Source organism: Haematobia irritans, chromosome 1 (genome assembly GCF_050003625.1).
Source record: "Haematobia irritans isolate KBUSLIRL chromosome 1, ASM5000362v1, whole genome shotgun sequence".
Classification (NCBI taxonomy): domain Eukaryota; kingdom Metazoa; phylum Arthropoda; class Insecta; order Diptera; family Muscidae; genus Haematobia; species Haematobia irritans.
In genome coordinates, this window is record NC_134397.1 from 24,336,527 (window position 1) to 24,358,234 (window position 21,708).

General features: G+C 28.3%; 1 protein-coding gene across 8 annotated transcripts in view; it reads left to right on the forward strand.

The window, feature by feature from the left end:
- Dys (Dystrophin) overlaps nt 1–21,708 on the forward strand; it is a 913,182-nt gene that overhangs the window by 140,345 nt on the left and 751,129 nt on the right. For all 8 annotated transcript variants that reach the window (XM_075289613.1, XM_075289609.1, XM_075289607.1 and 5 more), the window contains 3 exons: nt 3,265–3,509; nt 3,583–3,750; nt 3,833–4,013. In XM_075289613.1, the coding sequence (XP_075145728.1) occupies nt 3,265–3,509; nt 3,583–3,750; nt 3,833–4,013 (594 nt within the window). The remainder of the gene's footprint in view (nt 1–3,264; nt 3,510–3,582; nt 3,751–3,832; nt 4,014–21,708) is intronic.

Here is a 21,708-nt window from a genome sequence, read left to right on the forward strand (position 1 = left end):
AAACTTTGAACTTGTTTCCTGTAAAATTCACTTTTTATACCCTCCACCATAGGGGTATATTAACGTTGTCATTCCGTTTGTAACACATCGAAATATTGCTCTAAGACCCCATAAAGTATATATATTCTGGGTCGTGGTGAAATTCTGAGTCGATTTGAGCATGTCCGTCCGACCGTCCGTCAGTTGAAATCACGCTAACTTCCGAACGAAACAAGCTATCGACTTGAAACTTGGCACAAGTAGTTGTTATTGATGTAGGTCGGATGGTATTGCAAATGGGTCATATTGGTCCACATGGGTCCATAATTATATATAGCCCCCATATAAACCGATCACCAGATTTGACCTCCGGAGCCTCTTGGAAGACCAAAATTCATCTGATTCAGTTGAAATTTGGTACGTGATGTTAATATATGGCCTCAAACACCCATGCAAAAATTGGTCGATATCGGTCCATAATTATATATAGCCCCCATATAAACCGATCCCCCGATTTGGCTTGCAGAGCCTCTAAGAGAAACAATTTTCATCCGATCCGGCTGAAATTTGGTACATGGTGTTAGTATATGGTCTCTAAGAACCATGCGAAAATTGGTCCATATCGGTCCATAATTATATATAGCCCCCATATAAACCGATCCCCCGATTTGCCTTGCGGAGCCTCTAAGAGAAGCAAATTTCATCCGATCCGGCTGAAATTTGGTACATGGTGTTAATATATTGTCTCAAACAACCATGCAAAAATTGGTTCACATCGGTCCATAATTATATATAGCCCCCATATAAACCGATCCCCCGATTTGCCTTGCGGAGCCTCTAAGAGAGGCAAATTTCATCCGATCCGGCTGAAATTTGGTACGTGGTGTTAATATATGGTCTCAAACAACCATGCAAAAATTGGTCGATATCGGTCCATAATTATATATAGGCCCCATATAAACCGATCCCCAGATTTGACCTCCGGAGCACCTTGCAAGAACAAAATTCTTCCCATTCGGTTGAAATTTGGTACGTGATGTTAGTATAGGGTATCCAACAACCATGCAGGAATTGGTTCCTATCAGTCCATACTAATATATAGCTCCCATATAAACCGATCCCCAGATTTGACCTCCGGTGCCTTTTGGAGGAGCAAAATTCATCCGATCTGATTGAAATTTGGTACGTTGTAGTAGTATATGATATTTAACAACCATGTGAGTTGAAATTTGTGGATGACAGTCTTTCGTAGAAGTTTCTACGCAACCCATGGTGGAGGGTACATAAGATTCGGCCTGGCCGAACTTACGGCCGTATATACTTGTTAGACTTGTTAGGGTACTTTGGAATGGTGCCATCGATATAGCAACCATCTATCAAAAGTTGTCCACATTTGGTTTCACTAAATAAGTCTGTTAAGATTATATGTCCTCCATGTAATCTGACCCCCAGATTTTTCTTCTGCGGACTCCTGTAAGAGCGAAATTCATCTAATCCGGTTTATGTTTCATATCGGTACATTATTATATGTCAACCGATCCTTAAATTTAAAAAAGCGACAAGAAAATTTCATTCGATCCGGATGAATCTTGGTGATGTTTCCGTATGCCTTCTAAAACCTTGTTGAAATTGATCCCGTAAAAAATCCACTCATCAGATATGGTATCTGGAATAAGCAAAATTCATTCAATCCGGTTGCCATTTAGCATGGGATGTCAGTATATACACTATAAAAAAAGCATATCCGATACTAAAGATTTTGCCAAAGAAGTGGAGAATTGAAGTAAGGAGACATTTAAGAAACAATTCTCTTTTAAATAAAAGTTTTGCATACTTGATTCTAGGAAGAAAAGTTTAATATATTCGTTTTATCAATTTATTTCTTCATGTGCTATTAAAGTCATTTAAAAATGACAACTTAAATTTCCAAATTCAGATCCGACTTCAAGTAGAAATTATCCAACGTTTCAAGTAAAAAACGTCTTTAAAATAAAGTGTTGAAAAACATCTCAAGATGAGAATAAAGCCATATGCCAATAAGATTTAACAGTTAATCGATCATATTTGCCCAAAATTAAATGCAAGATTACAATAGGACCGGATTCTATAGGAAAAGTAGTTATCGTCTAGAAAAAGCTGACTCGATTGTCCTTGTTGCATTATTGCTATCTAACATTGCTGAATTGAGTAAAAAATTATATTTGGTCTATCACCATTATCTTATCAAAGGATCTACTTTGACGAGGAAAATAGGAATGTCGACAATAGGATTAGTCTCTGTAGGAAAAGAAGTGCTTGTTTGTATTGAATAACTTGCCTCTTTATCCTTGCTGTAATCCAACATTGCTGAATTCAAGAAAAAATTCTCTTTGGAAATTGAGATTTTGCTTCTTGTAATAGTTAATGTCAGTTTTTTGATCTATCATCAATCCATTTATCAAAGGATCATTTTCGACGGAAATAATAGGAAAGTCGACAATAGGACAAGGTTTTTCTATAAGATCAAAGTAGTACTTGCCTGGAATAACCTACCTCATTATCATTGTTGCAGTTTCGGTATGAAAACTTTCTCTTTGCGGATTGAGATGTCTTGTTAAAGTTGCGGTCAGTTCTTTGGTTTACCATCAATCTTCTTATACGTTGATACTAATAGTAAGAGTAATTAAACGCCTGATTGAATCTAAACTAACGACGTTTTTAAAGCAAAATAATAATAAAACTATTGACATTTATTAAAAAGAAAAAGATCGAATAAAACACCAAGAAACCAAAATCCCAAATTTTCTTACGAACCTATTATACACGATTTACTATCAAATCTCAAACCAACTGGGAATCTAAAAACCTAATTGAGACATAAATCACCAATTTCTGATAATTTGGTCGTGAAATAATCTGTTACCATAAGAGAGATCCATAAGAGTAAAATTTACAAAGAAGATGATACACTACTTTGATGTACTGAAATATATTGAAAATCGAAGAAAACCTGTATCTTAGAGAAGAAAATATATGAACAAATATCAATCCAAGAATATGGAGAGACAATTTAAAATTTTGCAATGCAAATATTATTTTGTGATAAATCCATAAAAGAGATCATTGCAAAATTGTAGACCTTCTAAATAGTGAGCGCTTTCTGAAGTAGATTTTTAATTAGTTTGAGATATGTAATTAACCTAAATATTGTTCTTTGTTTCTGTTATAATATCTATATATGTGATTTTATGTATCTATTCAAAACCCCCTTCTAATACTCACAACTTTGAATCCTAACATCCGCAGAGTCGAATTGAAACACCTACAGCCAAAAAGCCCAACTCCTTCTCCAGCAAAATCTTGCCACAATCACCATCAATCGATGATTCTAACATTACCTTAAAAAGTCCTTACTCTGAGATTCCCAATTCGAAATTTCCAACTGGATCTTTGGAACAAAGGGTTAGTGAATTTGAGAAGAATGCCAAACATATGATGACAAGATTAGATAAGACCAAGGAGAAAATCGAAAAGAATACCGAGGGTGAAAGGTAAGACAAAATCATTTATCACTAAAGAAAATGAGGATTGAGGATTTTTGAAATTCTAATTTTCAATTCACAGAGCTGTAGAAGACTTAAAAATGTTAATAGCTCCCGATGCTGCTACATTAATTTCTCAAGGTGATTCATTGGTCCTAGAAACCCATGGTAAACAAGGTTCTCTATCACGAGTGGTAATGAAAAGTCAAATAATTCTCCGAGAGAAATTCCGTGAAGTACAACAATCCAAGTAAGTGGGATATTATAAGGATTTTCAAATATTGTCTTTTTTCTAAATTATTTTCAAACTTTTATTGTTTAATTCCCTCTAGATCCAAAGCCTTTCCTGCTTCGTCCAGTTCTCCATATTCCTCATTGGATAAGGTCAGCATGAAAGGTGTCAATCTGGAAGAATTGATATGTAAAGGTCTTAAACGTGTCAATGATTTAATAGCCCGCCCTGTTGATCGAAAATCGATGGATGATTTGGAGAAACGTCTATCGGAAATAAATGTGAGTAAAAAAAATCTTAATACAATTTTTTTAAAGTAAATAAGTCAGGCCTAAAGTCAGGCGAAATGTTATAAAATAATACAAAAGTAAGAACTGATACTAATAGATTAAAATGACCTTGAATTTCAAGCACAATAGAATTTAGTTTTACAAGTAATATAAATTTCTTCACCTTGGAATAATTTTAATTACTCCTTAAACCACAAAAAAATATGATTATATATAAAACCAAACAAACCCTGACATTTTCCCAATTGATTGATTGATTTCATTTTAATGATTAAAACTCTCCATAATTTATTGCTGCGTCATCATAGACAAATCTAAAAATAATCAATTTTGGAACAAATGCCAGACACCCCATTGCTTAGTGGCATACGCCATGTCAATGGGGCACCCCAAATTTCTAAATATCTTCGGATGTTAGCAATGATGATGTCGATTTTAATTGATTTCAATTTATTTTCCTATTTATCTGCAATGTTTCGTTCACATTTTTGTGCTAAAATCTCCCAACAAATTTGTTCCCTCCCAGATACACTTTAAGTGTTTTTTTTTTCTTCTTGTTTTTGTAGAAAATCCAATTTTACACGAAAATATTCAAGTCAATGGGACAAGGGATGAAAGCAGATGAAAAATTAGTTTTACTCGAAGCAAGTGGAAATTATTTTGAATACATCTGAAGTTAGGGGATTTGGCGCAAAATACTAGACCAGCACTATTTCAGAACGATGTAGTTTAAGAGATGTTTGTTTTATTCTTTATGGATTTTTTATTTTTGAATGAACTCAAATTTAAACCAAATTACTTCCAAATTTGTTTAACACAATGGGTTGGAATTTAACTACAAAGGCTAGAGAAAATTTTGTCAACATTTTATTTCTATAGACAAATTTTTCAAAATTTCATTTCTATAGAAAATATTGTTAACATTTTATTTTTATAGACAATTTTCTCAAAATGTTATTTCTATTGAGAATTTTCTCAAAATTTTATTTCTATAGAAAATTTTGTCAAAATTTTATTTCTACAGAAAATTTTGTCAAAATTTTATTTCAATAGAAGAATTTTGTAACATTGTTTTCCATAAAAAAATTTGTCAAAATTTTATTTCAATAGAAAATGTTGTCAAAATTTTATTTCTATAGAAAATTTTGTCAGAATGTCATTTCTATAGAAAATATTGTTAAAATTTTATTTGTATAGACAATTTTCTCAAAATTTTATTTCTTTCGGAAGGTTCAAGTGTGATTCACTTTTGGGTTTGGTGAACAGCCTGAATTTATTCGGACAATCGGTTGATGGTTTTGCTGTAAGTAGAGGATGCTGATGAGGAATGTGGTAATTCCGAAACGTGCGTCCATCCAACCATCTTGCAGTCTATAGGGCTTTGCCCAAATAAATTTGACAAACATTCTTTTCCTCAGTTGGTTAAGCTACACTTGTAGTTTAGTCAATGCATGGATTTAAGCTGAAATCAAAAACAACAACAAAATTATATTTCTATAGAAGATTTTGTCAACATTTTATTTTCGTAAAAAATTTTTGTCAAAATTTTATTTCGATAGAAATTTTTGTCAAAATTTTATTTCTATAGACCAATTTTTAAAAATTTTATTTCTATAGAAATTTTTGTCAAAATTTTATTTCTATAGAAAATTTTGTCAAAATTTTATTTCTGTAGAAAATGTTGCCCAAATTTTATTCCTATGGAGAATTTGGGAGATTTGCATTTCCATAGAAAATTTTGTCGAAATTATATTTCTATAGAAATTATATTTCTATAAAAAATTTTGTCAAAATTTTATTTCTATAGAAAATTTTGTCAAAATTTTATTTCTATAGACCAATTTTTAAAAATTTTATTTCTATAGAAATTGTTGTCAAAATTTTATTTCTATAGAAAATTTTGTCAAAATTTTATTTCTATAGAAAATTTTGTCAAAATTTTATTTCTATAGAAAATTTTGTCAAAATTTTATTTCTATAGAAAATTTTGTCAAAATTTTATTTCTATAGAAAATTTTGTCAAAATTTTATTTCTATAGAAAATGTTGTCAAAATTTTATTTTTATAGAAAATTTTGTCAAAATTTTATTCCTATAGAAGAATTTTGTCAAAAATTTTTTCTATTGAAAATTTTGTCAGAATTTAATTTCTATAGAAAATTTTGTCAAAATTTTATTTCTATGGAAATTTATCTCAAAATTTTATTTCTATAGAAAATTTTGTCATTGGTATTTCTTTAAACAATTTTCTCAGAATTTTGTTTCTATAGAAAATTTTGTCAAAATTTTATTTCTATATAAAATTTTCTCAAAATTTTATTTCTGTCGAAAATTTTGTCCAATTACTATTTCTATAGAAAATTTTGTCAAAATTTTATTTCTATAGAAAATTTTGTCAAAATTCTATTTCTATAGAAAATTTTGTGTAAATTGTATTTCTTTGGAAAATTTTGACAAAATTTTATTTCTGTAGAAAATGTTGCCCAAATTTTATTCCTATGGAGAATTTGGGAGATTTGCATTTCCATAGAAAATTTTGTCGAAATTATATTTCTATAGAAATTATATTTCTATAAAAAATTTTGTCAAAATTTTATTTCTACAGAAAATTTTGTCAAAATTTTATTTCTATAGAAGAATTTTATCAAAATTTTATTTCTATAGAAATTTTTTCAAAATTTTATTTGTATAGAAAATTTTGGTAAAATTTTATTTCTATAGAAAATTTTGTCAGAATTTCATTTCTATAGAAAATTTTGTCAAAATTTTATTTCTATGGAAATTTATCTCAAAATTTTATTTCTATAGAAAATTTTGTCAACATTTTATTTCTATAAAAAATTTTGTCAAAATTTAATTTCTACAGAAAATTTTGTCAAAATTTTATATCTATAGAAAATTTTTTCAAAATTTTATTTTATAGAAAATTTTGTCAAAATTGCATTTCTACAGAAAATTTTCTCAAAATCTTTTCTCAAAATTTTATTTCAATAGAAAATTTTGTCAACATGTTATTGCTAAAGAAAATGTTGTCAACATTTTATTTCCATAGAAAAATTTGTCAAAATTTTATTTCTATAGAAAATTTTGTCAAAATTTTATTTCTCTAGAAAATTTTGTCAAAATTTTATTTCTATAGAAAATTTTGTCAAATTTTTATTTTTATAGACAATTTTCTCAAAATTTTCTCAACCATCTTGCAGTCTATAGGGCTTTGCCCAAATAAATTTGACAAACATTCTTTTCCTCTGTTGGTTAAGCTACACTTGTAGTTTAGTCAATGCATGGATTTAAGCTGAAATCAAAAACAACAACAAAATTATATTTCTATAGAAGATTTTGTCAACATTTTATTTTCGTAAAAAATTTTTCTCAAAATTTTATTTCTATAGAAATTTTTGTCCAAATTTTATTTCTATAGACCAATTTTTAAAAATTTTATTTCTATAGAAATTTTTGTCAAAATTTTATTTCTATAGAAAATTTTGTCAAAATTTTATTTCTATAGAAAATTTTGTCAAAATTTTATTTCTATAGAAAATGTTGTCAAAATTTTATTTCTATAGAAAATTTTGTCAAAATTTTATTCCTATAGAAGAATTTTGTCAAAAATTTTTTCTATTGAAAATTTTGTCAGAATTTAATTTCTATAGAAAATTTTGTCAAAATTTTATTTCTATGGAAATTTATCTCAAAATTTTATTTCTATAGAAAATTTTGTCATTGGTATTTCTTTAAACAATTTTCTCAGAATTTTGTTTCTATAGAAAATTTTGTCAACATTTTATTTCTATATAAAATTTTCTCAAAATTTTATTTCTGTCGAAAATTTTGTCCAATTACTATTTCTATAGAAAATTTTGTCAAAATTTTATTTCTATAGAAAATTTTGTCAAAATTCTATTTCTATAGAAAATTTTGTGTAAATTGTATTTCTTTGGAAAATTTTGACAAAATTTTATTTCTGTAGAAAATGTTGCCCAAATTTTATTCCTATGGAGAATTTGGGAGATTTGCATTTCCATAGAAAATTTTGTCGAAATTATATTTCTATAGAAATTATATTTCTATAAAAAATTTTGTCAAAATTTTATTTCTACAGAAAATTTTGTCAAAATTTTATTTCTATAGAAGAATTTTATCAAAATTTTATTTCTATAGAAATTTTTTCAAAATTTTATTTGTATAGAAAATTTTGGTAAAATTTTATTTCTATAGAAAATTTTGTCAGAATTTCATTTCTATAGAAAATTTTGTCAAAATTTTATTTCTATGGAAATTTATCTCAAAATTTTATTTCTATAGAAAATTTTGTCAACATTTTATTTCTATAAAAAATTTTGTCAAAATTTAATTTCTACAGAAAATTTTGTCAAAATTTTATATCTATAGAAAATTTTTTCAAAATTTTATTTTATAGAAAATTTTGTCAAAATTGCATTTCTATAGAAAATTTTCTCAAAATCTTATTTCTATAGAAAATTTTCTCAAAATTTTATTTCAATAGAAAATTTTGTCAACATGTTATTGCTAAAGAAAATGTTGTCAACATTTTATTTCCATAAAAAAATTTGTCAAAATTTTATTTCTATAGAAAATTTTGTCAAAATTTTATTTCTCTAGAAAATTTTGTCAAAATTTTATTTCTATAGAAAATTTTGTCAAATTTTTATTTTTATAGACAATTTTCTCAAAATTTTCTCAACCATCTTGCAGTCTATAGGGCTTTGCCCAAATAAATTTGACAAACATTCTTTTCCTCTGTTGGTTAAGCTACACTTGTAGTTTAGTCAATGCATGGATTTAAGCTGAAATCAAAAACAACAACAAAATTATATTTCTATAGAAGATTTTGTCAACATTTTATTTTCGTAAAAAATTTTTCTCAAAATTTTATTTCTATAGAAATTTTTGTCAAAATTTTATTTCTATAGACCAATTTTTAAAAATTTTATTTCTATAGAAATTTTTGTCAAAATTTTATTTCTATAGAAAATTTTGTCAAAATTTTATTTCTATAGAAAATTTTGTCAAAATTTTATTTCTATAGAAAATGTTGTCAAAATTTTATTTCTATAGAAAATTTTGTCAAAATTTTATTCCTATAGAAGAATTTTGTCAAAAATTTTTTCTATTGAAAATTTTGTCAGAATTTAATTTCTATAGAAAATTTTGTCAAAATTTTATTTCTATGGAAATTTATCTCAAAATTTTATTTCTATAGAAAATTTTGTCATTGGTATTTCTTTAAACAATTTTCTCAGAATTTTGTTTCTATAGAAAATTTTGTCAACATTTTATTTCTATATAAAATTTTCTCAAAATTTTATTTCTGTCGAAAATTTTGTCCAATTACTATTTCTATAGAAAATTTTGTCAAAATTTTATTTCTATAGAAAATTTTGTCAAAATTCTATTTCTATAGAAAATTTTGTGTAAATTGTATTTCTTTGGAAAATTTTGACAAAATTTTATTTCTGTAGAAAATGTTGCCCAAATTTTATTCCTATGGAGAATTTGGGAGATTTGCATTTCCATAGAAAATTTTGTCGAAATTATATTTCTATAGAAATTATATTTCTATAAAAAATTTTGTCAAAATTTTATTTCTATAGAAAATTTTGTCAAAATTTTATTTCTACAGAAAATTTTGTCAAAATTTTATTTCTATAGAAGAATTTTATCAAAATTTTATTTCTATAGAAATTTTTTCAAAATTTTATTTGTATAGAAAATTTTGGTAAAATTTTATTTCTATAGAAAATTTTGTCAGAATTTCATTTCTATAGAAAATTTTGTCAAAATTTTATTTCTATGGAAATTTATCTCAAAATTTTATTTCTATAGAAAATTTTGTCAACATTTTATTTCTATAAAAAATTTTGTCAAAATTTAATTTCTACAGAAAATTTTGTCAAAATTTTATATCTATAGAAAATTTTTTCAAAATTTTATTTTATAGAAAATTTTGTCAAAATTGCATTTCTATAGAAAATTTTCTCAAAATCTTATTTCTATAGAAAATTTTCTCAAAATTTTATTTCAATAGAAAATTTTGTCAACATGTTATTGTTAAGAAAATGTTGTCAACATTTTATTTCCATAGAAAAATTTGTCAAAATTTTATTTCTATAGAAAATTTTGTCAAAATTTTATTTCTATAGAAAATTTTGTCAAATTTTTATTTTTATAGACAATTTTCTCAAATTTTAATTTCTGTTGAAAATTTTCTCAACATTTTCTCAACCATCTTGCAGTCTATAGGGCTTTGCCCAAATAAATTTGACAAACATTCTTTTCCTCTGTTGGTTAAGCTACACTTGTAGTTTAGTCAATGCATGGATTTAAGCTGAAATCAAAAACAACAAAAAAATTATGTTTCTATAGAAGATTTTGTCAACATTTTATTTTCGTAAAAAATTTTTGTCAAAATTTTATTTCTATAGAAATTTTTGTCAAAATTTTATTTCTATAGACCAATTTTTAAAAATTTTATTTCTATAGAAATTTTTGTCAAAATTTTATTTCTGTAGAAAATTTTGTCAAAATTTTATTTCTATAGAAAATTTTGTCAAAATTTTATTTCTATAGAAAATTTTGTCAAAATTTTATTTCTATAGAAAATTTTGTCAAAATTTTAGTCCTATAGAAGAATTTTGTCAAAAATTTTTTCTATTGAAAATTTTGTCAGAATTTAATTTCTATAGAAAATTTTGTCAAAATTTTATTTCTATGGAAATTTATCTCAAAATTTTATTTCTATAGAAAATTTTGTCATTGGTATTTCTTTAAACAATTTTCTCAGAATTTTGTTTCTATAGAAAATTTTGTCAAAATTTTATTTCTATATAAAATTTTCTCAAAATTTTATTTCTGTCGAAAATTTTGTCCAATTACTATTTCTATAGAAAATTTTGTCAAAATTTTATTTCTATAGAAAATTTTTTCAAAATTCTATTTCTATAGAAAATTTTGTGTAAATTGTATTTCTTTGGAAAATTTTGACAAAATTTTATTTCTGTAGAAAATGTTGCCCAAATTTTATTCCTATGGAGAATTTGGGAGATTTGCATTTCCATAGAAAATTTTGTCGAAATTATATTTCTATAGAAATTATATTTCTATAAAAAATTTTGTCAAAATTTTATTTCTATAGAAAATTTTGTCAAAATTTTATTTCTACAGAAAATTTTGTCAAAATTTTATTTCTATAGAAGAATTTTATCAAAATTTTATTTCTATAGAAATTTTTTCAAAATTTTATTTGTATAGAAAATTTTGGTAAAATTTTATTTCTATAGAAAATTTTGTCAGAATTTCATTTCTATAGAAAATTTTGTCAAAATTTTATTTCTAAGGAAATTTATCTCAAAATTTTATTTCTATAGAAAATTTTGTCAACATTTTATTTCTATAAAAAATTTTGTCAAAATTTAATTTCTACAGAAAATTTTGTCAAAATTTTATATCTATAGAAAATTTTTTCAAAATTTTATTTTATAGAAAATTTTGTCAAAATTTTATTTCTATAGAAAATTTTCTCAAAATCTTATTTCTATAGAAAATTTTCTCAAAATTTTATTTCAATAGAAAATTTTGTCAACATGTTATTGCTAAAGAAAATGTTGTCAACATTTTATTTCCATAGAAAAATTTGTCAAAATTTTATTTCTATAGAAAATTTTGTCAAAATTTTATTTCTCTAGAAAATTTTGTCAAAATTTTATTTCTATAGAAAATTTTGTCAAATTTTTATTTTTATAGACAATTTTCTCAAATTTTTATTTCTGTTGAAAATTTTCTCAAAATTTTATTTCCATAGAAAATTTTCTCTAAGTTTTATTTCCATAGAAAATTTTTCAAAATTTTATGTCTATAGAAAATTTTGTCAAAATTTTATCAAAATTTTTTCTATTGAAACTTTTGTCAGAATTTATTTTCTATAGAAAATTTTGTCAAAATTTTATTTCTATAAAAATTTATCTCAAAATTTTATTTCTATAGAAACTTTTGTCATTGGCATTTCTTTAAACAATTTTCCCAGAATTTTATTTCTATATAAAATTTTGTAAAAATTTTATTTCTATATAAAATTTTGTAAAAATTTTATTTCTATATAAATTTTCTCTTAATTTTATTTCTATAGAAAAGTTTCTATAGATAATTATGTCAAAATTTTATTTCTACAGAAGATTTTGTGTAAATTGTATTTCTATAGAAAATTTTGACAAAATTTTATTTTTATAGAAAATGTTGCCCAAATTTTATTCCTATAGAGAATTTGGGAGATTTGCATTTCCGTAGAAAATTTAGTCGAAATTATATTTCTATAGAAAATTTTGTCAAAATTATATTTCTATAAAAAATTTTGTCAGAATTATATTTCCATAGAAAAATTTGTCAAAATTTTAGTTCTATAGATTTTTTTTAATTTTATTTTATAGAATTTTTTTCAACATTTTATTGCTAAAGGAAATTTTGTCAAAATTTTCTTTCTATAGACAATTTTGTCAAAATTTTATTTCTATAGGAAATTTTGTCAAATTTTATTGCTATAGACAATTCTGTCAAAATTTTATTTCTATAGAAAATTTTGTCAACATTTTATTTTATTTTTTTTTTTGTACAAAAATTTATTTGGGCAAAGCCAATTATAAAAACCTTGTTTCGGGAGGTTCTACTGTATTTTACATTGAGTTTAGTGAATTACCCGAATTTATTCTTATAATTGGTTGATAGTTTTGCTGGAAGTAGAGGATGCTGATGAGGAATGTGGTAATTCGGAATCGGCTGTCCATCCAACCATCTTGCAGTCTATAGGGCATTTCCCAAATAAATTTGACAAATATACTTTTCTTCTGTTGGTGAAACTACTCTTATATTTTATTCAACGCAATGATTTTAAGCTGAAATCAAAACAAAATTTTATCAAGTGGAAACTATGGCAATATATGTTGCATCCGTTCTAGCGATATGATCAGCCACAAGCAAGTTTTCTACCCCTGCGGCGTATTTATGGAACGGATGCAACATTGCCAGTATTACGATAACTATCAATGGTAAGAGAACCAATACACGCTGCAATGCTGCATGCTTTAACGATAGCCACCTGCGTTTTTCCACTCAATTATTAAGAAATTTCACTATCATGCTTGAATTCCTTCACGAATAACTTTATTTGTGAATGGAATAGATCAAAATGCCTTTAAAAGTTATGTTTCGTAATCTTTTTCTGGTTACAATTCGACAATCAAATTTTTAAAAGAATCGTAGGAAGTTCTTTAACTAATTGTGAAAGGCTGTGAGTGCAAGTAAATAAAGAAGAAAAAATTATGTTTTTACAGTAGACATTATCTGTACTTAAAGCGTTAATAAATCTACATTTTTTATACCCTTCACCACTACTGTGGTACAGGGTATAATAAGTTTGTGCATTTGTATGTAACGCCAAGAAGGAAAAGTCTGAGACCCATCGTTTAGTATACCGATCGTCTTAGAATTAAATTCTGAGTCGATTTAGCGATGTCCGTCTGTCTGTCTGTCTGTCTGTCCGTCTGTCTGTCTGTCTGTTGATGTATTTTTGTGTGCAAAGTACAGCTCGCAGTTTTAGTCCGATTGTCCTAAAATTTGGTATAGGGTCCTGTTTCGGCTCAAAGACGATCCCTATTGATTTTGGAAAAAATCGGTTCAGATTTAGATATAGCTGCCATATATATTTTTCACCGATCTGGTCATAATTGGCGTGTATATCAACCGATCTTCCTCAAATTCCGTACATCCGAATATTTTATGAGTCTCGAAAAACTTGCAAAATATCAGCCAAATCGGTTCAGATTTAGATATAGCTCCCATATATAGCTTTCGCCCGATTTACACTCATTTGCCCACAGAGGCCAATTTTTTGCTCCGATTTAGTTGAAATTTTGCACAGGGAGTAGAATTAGCATTGTAGCTATGCGTGTCAAATTTGGTTGAAATCGGTTCAGATTTAGATATAGCTCCCATATATAGCTTTCGCCCGATTTACACTCAAATGACCACAGAGGCCAATTTTTTGCTCCGACTTAGTTGAAATTTTGCACAGGGAGTATAATTAGCATCGTAGCTATGCGTGCCAAATTTGGTTGAAATCGGTTCAGATTTAGATATATCTCCCATATATAGCTTTCGCCCGATTTACACTCATATGACCACAGAGGCCAATTTTTAACTCCGATTTAGTTGAAATTTTGCACAGGGAGTAGAATTAGCATTGTAGCTATGCGTGCCAAATTTGGTTGACATCGGTTCAGATTTAGATATAGCTCCCATATATATGTTTTTCTGATTTCGACAAAAATGGTCAAAATACCAACATTTTCCTTGTTTTTTACTAAAATTGTGTTCCACCCTAGTGCATTAGCCAACTTAAATTTTGAGTCTATAGATTTTGTAAAAGTCTATCAAATTCTGTCCAAATCGAATGATATTTAAATGTACGTATTTGGGACAAATCCTTGTATATAGCACCCTACACATTTGACGGATGTGATATGGTATCGAAAATTTAGATCTACAAAGTGGTGCAGGGTATAATATAGTCGGCCCCGCCCGACATTAGACTTTCCTTACTTGTTTTAATTTCTTTACTGTTAGAAAATTATTTACAAAATTTATACAATAAAGGCAAATAAATCAGGTAACATGAAAAATCAAAATGTATAAACATTTTAATTTTGATATAAATTTTAATGAAATTTGATTCAATTTAAATTCTTTTATTACCGATTTAATTTCGATTTTAGACAAAATATGTTTAATTTTTTTTAATTTTAATTGTTTTTAATTTTTTTTAATTTTATTTTTATACCCACCACCATAGAATGGTGACGGGGGTATAATAAGTTTGTCATTCCGTTTGTAACGCATCGAAATATCGATTTCCGACTATATAAAGTATATATATTCTTGATCAGGGAGAAATTCTAAGACGATATAACGATGTCCGTCTGTCCGTCTGTCTGTCTGTCTGTCTGTCTGTCTGTTGTAATCACGCTACAGTCTTCAATAATGAAGCAATCGTGCTGAAATTTTGCACAAACTCGTCTTTTGTCTGCAGGCAGGACAAGTTCGAAGATGGGCTGTATCGGTCCAGGTTTTGATATAGTCCCCATATAAACCGACCTCCCGATTTGGGGTCTTGGGCTTATAGAAACCGTAGTTTTTATCCAATTTGCCTGAAATTTGAAATCTGGAGGTATTTTGTGACCGTAAAGAGGTGTGCCAAAAATGGTGAGTATCGGTCCACGTTTTGGCATAGCCCCCATATAGACCGATCTCCCGATTTTACTTCTTGGGCTTATAGAAACCGCAGTTTTTATTCAATTTACCTGAAATTGGAAATCTAGAGGTATTGTCGGACCACAAATACGTGTGCCGAAAATTGTGAGTATTGGTCCATATTTTGGTATAGCCCCCATATAGACCCATCTCCCGATTTTACTTCTTTGGCTTATAGAAATCGCAGTTTTTATTCAATTTACCGGAAATTGGAAATCTAGAGGTATTGTAGGACCAAAAATACGTGTGCCAAAAATTGTGAGTATCGGTCCATATTTTGGTATAGCCCCCATATAGACCGATCTCCCGATTTTACTTCTTGGGCTTATAGAAACCGCAGTTTTTATTCAATTTACCTGAAAATGGAAATCTAGAGGTATTGTAGGACCACAAATACGTGTGCCAAAAATTGTGAGTATCGGTCCATATTTTGGTATAGCCCCCATAAAGACCCATCTCCCGATTTTACTTCTTTGGCTTATAGAAATCGCAGTTTTTATTCAATTTACCGGAAATTGGAAATCTAGAGGTATTGTAGGACCACAAATACGTGTGCCAAAAATTGTGAGTATCGGTCCATGTTTTGGTATGTTCCCCATATAAAACGACCTCCCGATTTGGGGTCTTGGGCTTATAGAAACCTTATTTTTTATCCAATTTGTCTGAAATTGGAAATCTAGAGGTATTTTAGGACCATAAAGAAGTGTGCCGAAAATGGTGAGGATCGGTCCATATTTTGGTATAGCCCCCATATAGACCGATTTCCCGATTTTACTTCTTGGGCTTCTAGAATCCGAAGTTTTTATCCTATTTGCCTGAAATTGGAAATCTAGAGGTATTTTCGGGTCATAAAGAGGTGTGCCGAAAACGGTGAGCATCGGTCCATATTTCAGTATAGCCCCCATAAGAACGATCTCCCGATTTAACTCCTTGGGTTTCTAGAAACCGTAGTTTTTATCTGATTTGCCTGAAATTGTAAATATTCTGGTATTTTAGGCTCACAAAAACGAGTATCGGATTAGGTTTTTATAGGTCCATTTGGTAATGCCTCCATATAGACCGACTTCACTTCTTGAGGGTGTAGAAGGCGCACTGATGATGAAAATTGCTTGAAACTCAATGTAAAATTTCCAGATTTTACTTCTACAGATTTAAGATTTCAAATCAAGACGTTATTTTATAATTTTCTTGCACACTTACAAGAGATGTTAATGATTCCTCTAAAACTCAAACAAAAATGGTTCTTATAAATCCAGAATCTGATATAGTCCTCATAGGTGAAATCTTTAAATTTATCTTCGGGAAGTGTCCTCAAGTCCTCAAGCCCTCCTGAAATTTCAAAGGAAACCCTAATATTTGGTTCATGGTGGTGGGTATTTAAGATTCGGCCCGGCCGAACTTACTGCTGTATATACTTGTTTTTATTTAAATTTAATATAATTTTAATGTATTTAATTTAATTTTGTTTGAAGCTAAAATAGATTAATCTTACAGAAATGCCCGTTCACAAAAATGTAATTTTTTAAAACAAATTCAAAATATACACACAAACACTACGTCTTATATTCCACCCCTTCCCCACCCACTGTGGCCAATTAGTGCATTTTATCCGAAAATAAAATCATAGAAGCGTGACACACATAACTCCCCCTCTGGCACACAAGTAATTTGGGAATATTTGATGCTTGATCCATCGTAGGATACTTTAAACAAAGTAAAATAAAATTTTTTTGATTTATTTATTGTAACAACAGCAACAACGATGATCGTTCTTTTTTTTTGATTTTGTATTAAAAATAAACATAAACAATCAACCAAAGTGGCAGACAAAAAGACATCATAATAAAAATGCTGTGAAATGCTGAATGCACGAAATGAAACGAAGAGAACAACTTGCGGTGATTATCGTCGATCATTGCCGTTAAAATTTCCCAATATTTTGCACACGCATCAAAGAGAAAGAACACTGATGTTACGATCTCTATCCAGATGTTAGACAATAGGCGCCAAATAGTATGCACAGTGGGTGGTAGTAAGAGAAAATGAAACGAGCAGGAATCGAATAGTGAGAAGGGATTTTCTGAGTAAATAATGTTGTGCATTCTGAGATCTTTACACACAAAGAAAAAATATTTTCATTCGGAACTAAATTTTAGATAAACGAAATTTCCCTTTTCTTATAAAATATTCTCGTTTAAAGCAATTAAGCCCGAATTTGTGACAAACGTTTCCACGATGGCATATAATTTTTTTTTTTGTTTTTATAGAAAGTTTTTTAGCCTTGAAAGAAATCTTCGCTTGTCTGATTTCAGTGTAGTTTCCGTACATATGGTAGTTACCAGTGCTGCCAACTCATCGGATTTGCAAAAACGTTCAGTTACAGTTTTATGATTGTCAAACTCAACGATAACATCATTTCATGAAGCTTACGTAAAGCCGTCTCTCAAGTGTCTTGTCGTTTGCTCCGAAATATATCAAAAATGTGTACATACAAAAATAAAAATTTAAAAATGGTTGAATCAATTAAATTTTTAATTAAATATTTTTTCAAACTCAATTAAAATTTTAATTGGAAAAAATTTCGTGATATTTTTTTTCTGTTTATGTGTGATAAACTTCTGAATTGAAAACCACAAAATAATTAAAAAAATTAAGACAGAAAATTTAAATTGAAATTATGTGTGTGAAACGGTGGACCAAAATTAGCCCCATGAAAATGACTTCCCACAGCACAAATAAAATAGGACTCCAAAAATTTGGGCGACGCTTTATAATGAATATTAGCCCCGTTTGCTCCGAAATATATCAAAAAAGGTGTACATACAAAAAAAATTTTAAAAATTGTTGAATCAATTAAATTTTTAATTAAATATTTTTTTCAAACTCAATTAAAATTTTAATTGGAAAAATTTTCGTGATATTTTTTTCTGTTTATGTGTGATAAACTTCTGAATTGAAAACCACAAAATAACTAAAGAAATTAAGACAGAAAATTTAAATTGAAATTATGTGTGTGAAACGGTGGACAAAAGTTAACCCCACGAAAATGACTTCCCAAAGCACAAATGAAATAGAACCCCAAAAGTTTGGGCGACGCTTTATAATGAATATGAGCCCCAACAAAATATAACTGAATCATGAAAATCAACCCTTAAATAAAATTAGGGCTCATTTTCATTTTTGATTTAAAAACGGTGCGAAAATGAATCCTAACTGATGAGAGAATATGAAGTTCTAAGGATAAAATATGTGTTACTGAGTACGAATCCCTTGGGAATCGCGTTAGTCCATTTAGGATAGTGTCTGTAGGAGAAGGTCTTAAAAGACGAAAAAGCAAAACTAATCTTATGCTATAGTATGTTATTCGGATAAAAGTGTATATAGTTGGCGCCATTGTCAAATCCCAGAAATCTTATATATGCCCCACTTGAATACGACAAAAATCCAAACCATGAAATTGGGGTTAATTTTCATTTAAAATATTGGGTTTATTTTCAGAATACCATAAAAACAAAATAAATGAGCCCCACAGCCCAAATGAAACAAGACCACAAAGGTGGGGCGACCCTTCATAATGAATATGAGCCGGAACAAAATGTAACTTAACCATGAAAATCGACCTCAAAATTAAATTAGGGCTCATTTTCATTTTTAATTTAAAAGACCGTGTAATAATTGTTTCTCAGTACGAATCTCTTGGGAATCGCGTTAGCTAACTTTTGACCCTGTCCATGGAAGAAAGTCTTAAACCACAGCCGAAGTCTGGTCAGGCAAAAAAAAGTCTGATGCGATACATAGTCCCCAATCCCAAAAAGGGAATTTGGAGTTAATTTTCATTTGAAATATTGGGGTTTATTTCCATAAGACAAACGGAGCCTACAAATAAAAATAAGTTACTCCCAAAATAGCATAATATGTTTGTGTTGTTGTTGTGGTTTTCTATATATTCTTTTGGGGATTTGGGACTAATTTCGATGGGGCTCATATTCATAGCGCCAGTGTGTGAAAGGTTGTATGCCACTTTGGACTTTGTCTATAAAAGAACATCGTAAACTTAGGCCGAAATAAAAAGAATCCCAGAAAGCGAAAATACTCCCCAAGTGAAAACGAAGCATAATTCTAAAAAAAAATTGGGGTTAATTTTCATTTGAAATATAAGCGGGCCCTAAAAATAAAATGATGATAATCTCCAAAATAGAAAACATAAAAGAATTGGTGTTGGTTATTTTTCATATAATTGTTTGGGGTCCTATTTCATTTAGTTGGGCCTAATTTTCATGGAACCCAAATTCAAAGCACCTGTGTGAAAGGGTGGTATTAAAATGTGACCAGGAAAATGAGTCAAAATGAAAAAGGTCCTAAAAGGTGCAAAAGCCCAAATGTAAAGTGTCCTGCCTTTGGAAATAAATAAGATGAAATTATACCCCAAAATGAATTTACTCCCAAAGAACATACAAATTTCGCGTTGTTGTTTTTCACATAATTTTTTTAGGGTCCTAATTCTTGGAGGTTTTGGAGCACATGGGTCGTGGGTCATATTCATAGCGCCGTATCAAAGTGAATATTCATTGTGGCTTTTTCAATATATTTAAGTTTTTGAAAAAAAAAATGACAAAAAATGAAAAAATCAATTTATGTGAAGACCTTGACATTTCTTCGTTCACTTTCAGAGCATAAGGCTGCCTCTTAGAGAGATATGAGGATGTGAATAGTCGTTTTTATTTTAAGAAACACAAAGTAACAGCGTATAGAAAAAATTTAAATCAAAATGGTTGTCCATTTTGATTTAAATTTTTTCTATACGCTGTTTAAATTACTAATAATATTTTCGAATAGAGCCCAAGGTTTCAAAGCCCTGAAGGACAGCATATGAGCTTGAGTCTGATTTTAATTCCGATCATTTCCATTTAATCCATTTCAGTAGAATTCACAATATTTTTTTATTGAGAATAATAATCAATAAAACCAAATTTATGTACACGCAGAGAAGAAACATGATTGCCACAATCATATTCGAAGAGCAAAATAATATGATAGCAGCTATTTTTGCGGCGACCATGTAATATTTTAACCTGCAACCATGTTGGCTCAGTGAACATGGTTCTAAGAAAAATACAATTGTCCTCATCTAAAATGTTATTATATTGATAAAAAGAATTTTGTTTCCATTAAAAGACAATGGTCACGATCTAAAATGTTATGTTATTCGTCAAAAATGTTTTTCTTCTAGTTAAAAGAACATGTGACCATGTTTTGATTTTTATGAAAAAACTTTTTTCGTCGTCGAAAAAAGGACGCCACTTGTGAAAAGAAAACACAAAATCAATTTTATTTATTTGTTTTTATTTATTTATAAACTAATTCATTGTTTATTTGTATTTATAATGTCGTGCAAGCAAACTTCACATATTTTTACACACTCTAGTTTGGTTCAATTTCAACAATAAGTAATCATTCCATATTTACTTCGTGACCATCAAATGTACAAACGCAGACATCATGTAACTGCAAATAAAAATAAATTATACCATATATCAAAATGCAGAACAAAAACCAGGTATATTTTTTTCAATTACACTTTCCTTGTTTGTATTCACATAAAACCACGTGCCATTTCTGAATAAATAAATTAACACAAAACACAATAATTCCGTATTCTCCGTCCATTCCAAGAAACAATCAACACACGACTGACGCGCAAAATGAAAATCGTGTGTACCTGCTCAATGTTTTTATAAAATTCTTGTCGCTGCAAAAAAATTAAAAAATTAAATGGTCACGAAAACAATGTACATGGTCTTTATGGCCATGTAATGGTTGTAGACATGTCTATACGTAAACTATAAAAATAATTTTTTCTCTGCAAAAAAGTAAAAAAATTGAATGGTCAGATACATGATTTTCCTGACCATATAATGGTCTCAAATTCTATCATTTAAATAATTGAACATGTTTGCGGCATTTGAGAACCATTTAAATGCTTATTGCCAACATATATTTTTCTCCGCTCGAAAATTATTTTTACAAAGACAAAATACATGGTTTTCGCGACAATTACATACTCTAAATAAGCATTAAATGGATGCGGCAACCATGTCCAAACATGCTTTTTCTGTGCGTGTATATACAGCACTAAGTTCGGCCGGGCCGAATCTTAAATACCCACCACCATGAACCAAATATTAGGGTTTCCTTTGAAATTTCAGGAGGGCTTGAGGACTTGAGGACACTTCCCGAAGATAAATTTAAAGATTTCACCTATGAGGACTATATCAGATTCTGGATTTATAAGAACCATTTTTGTTTGAGTTTTAGAGGAATCATTAACATCTCTTGTAAGTGTGCAAGAAAATTATAAAATAACGTCT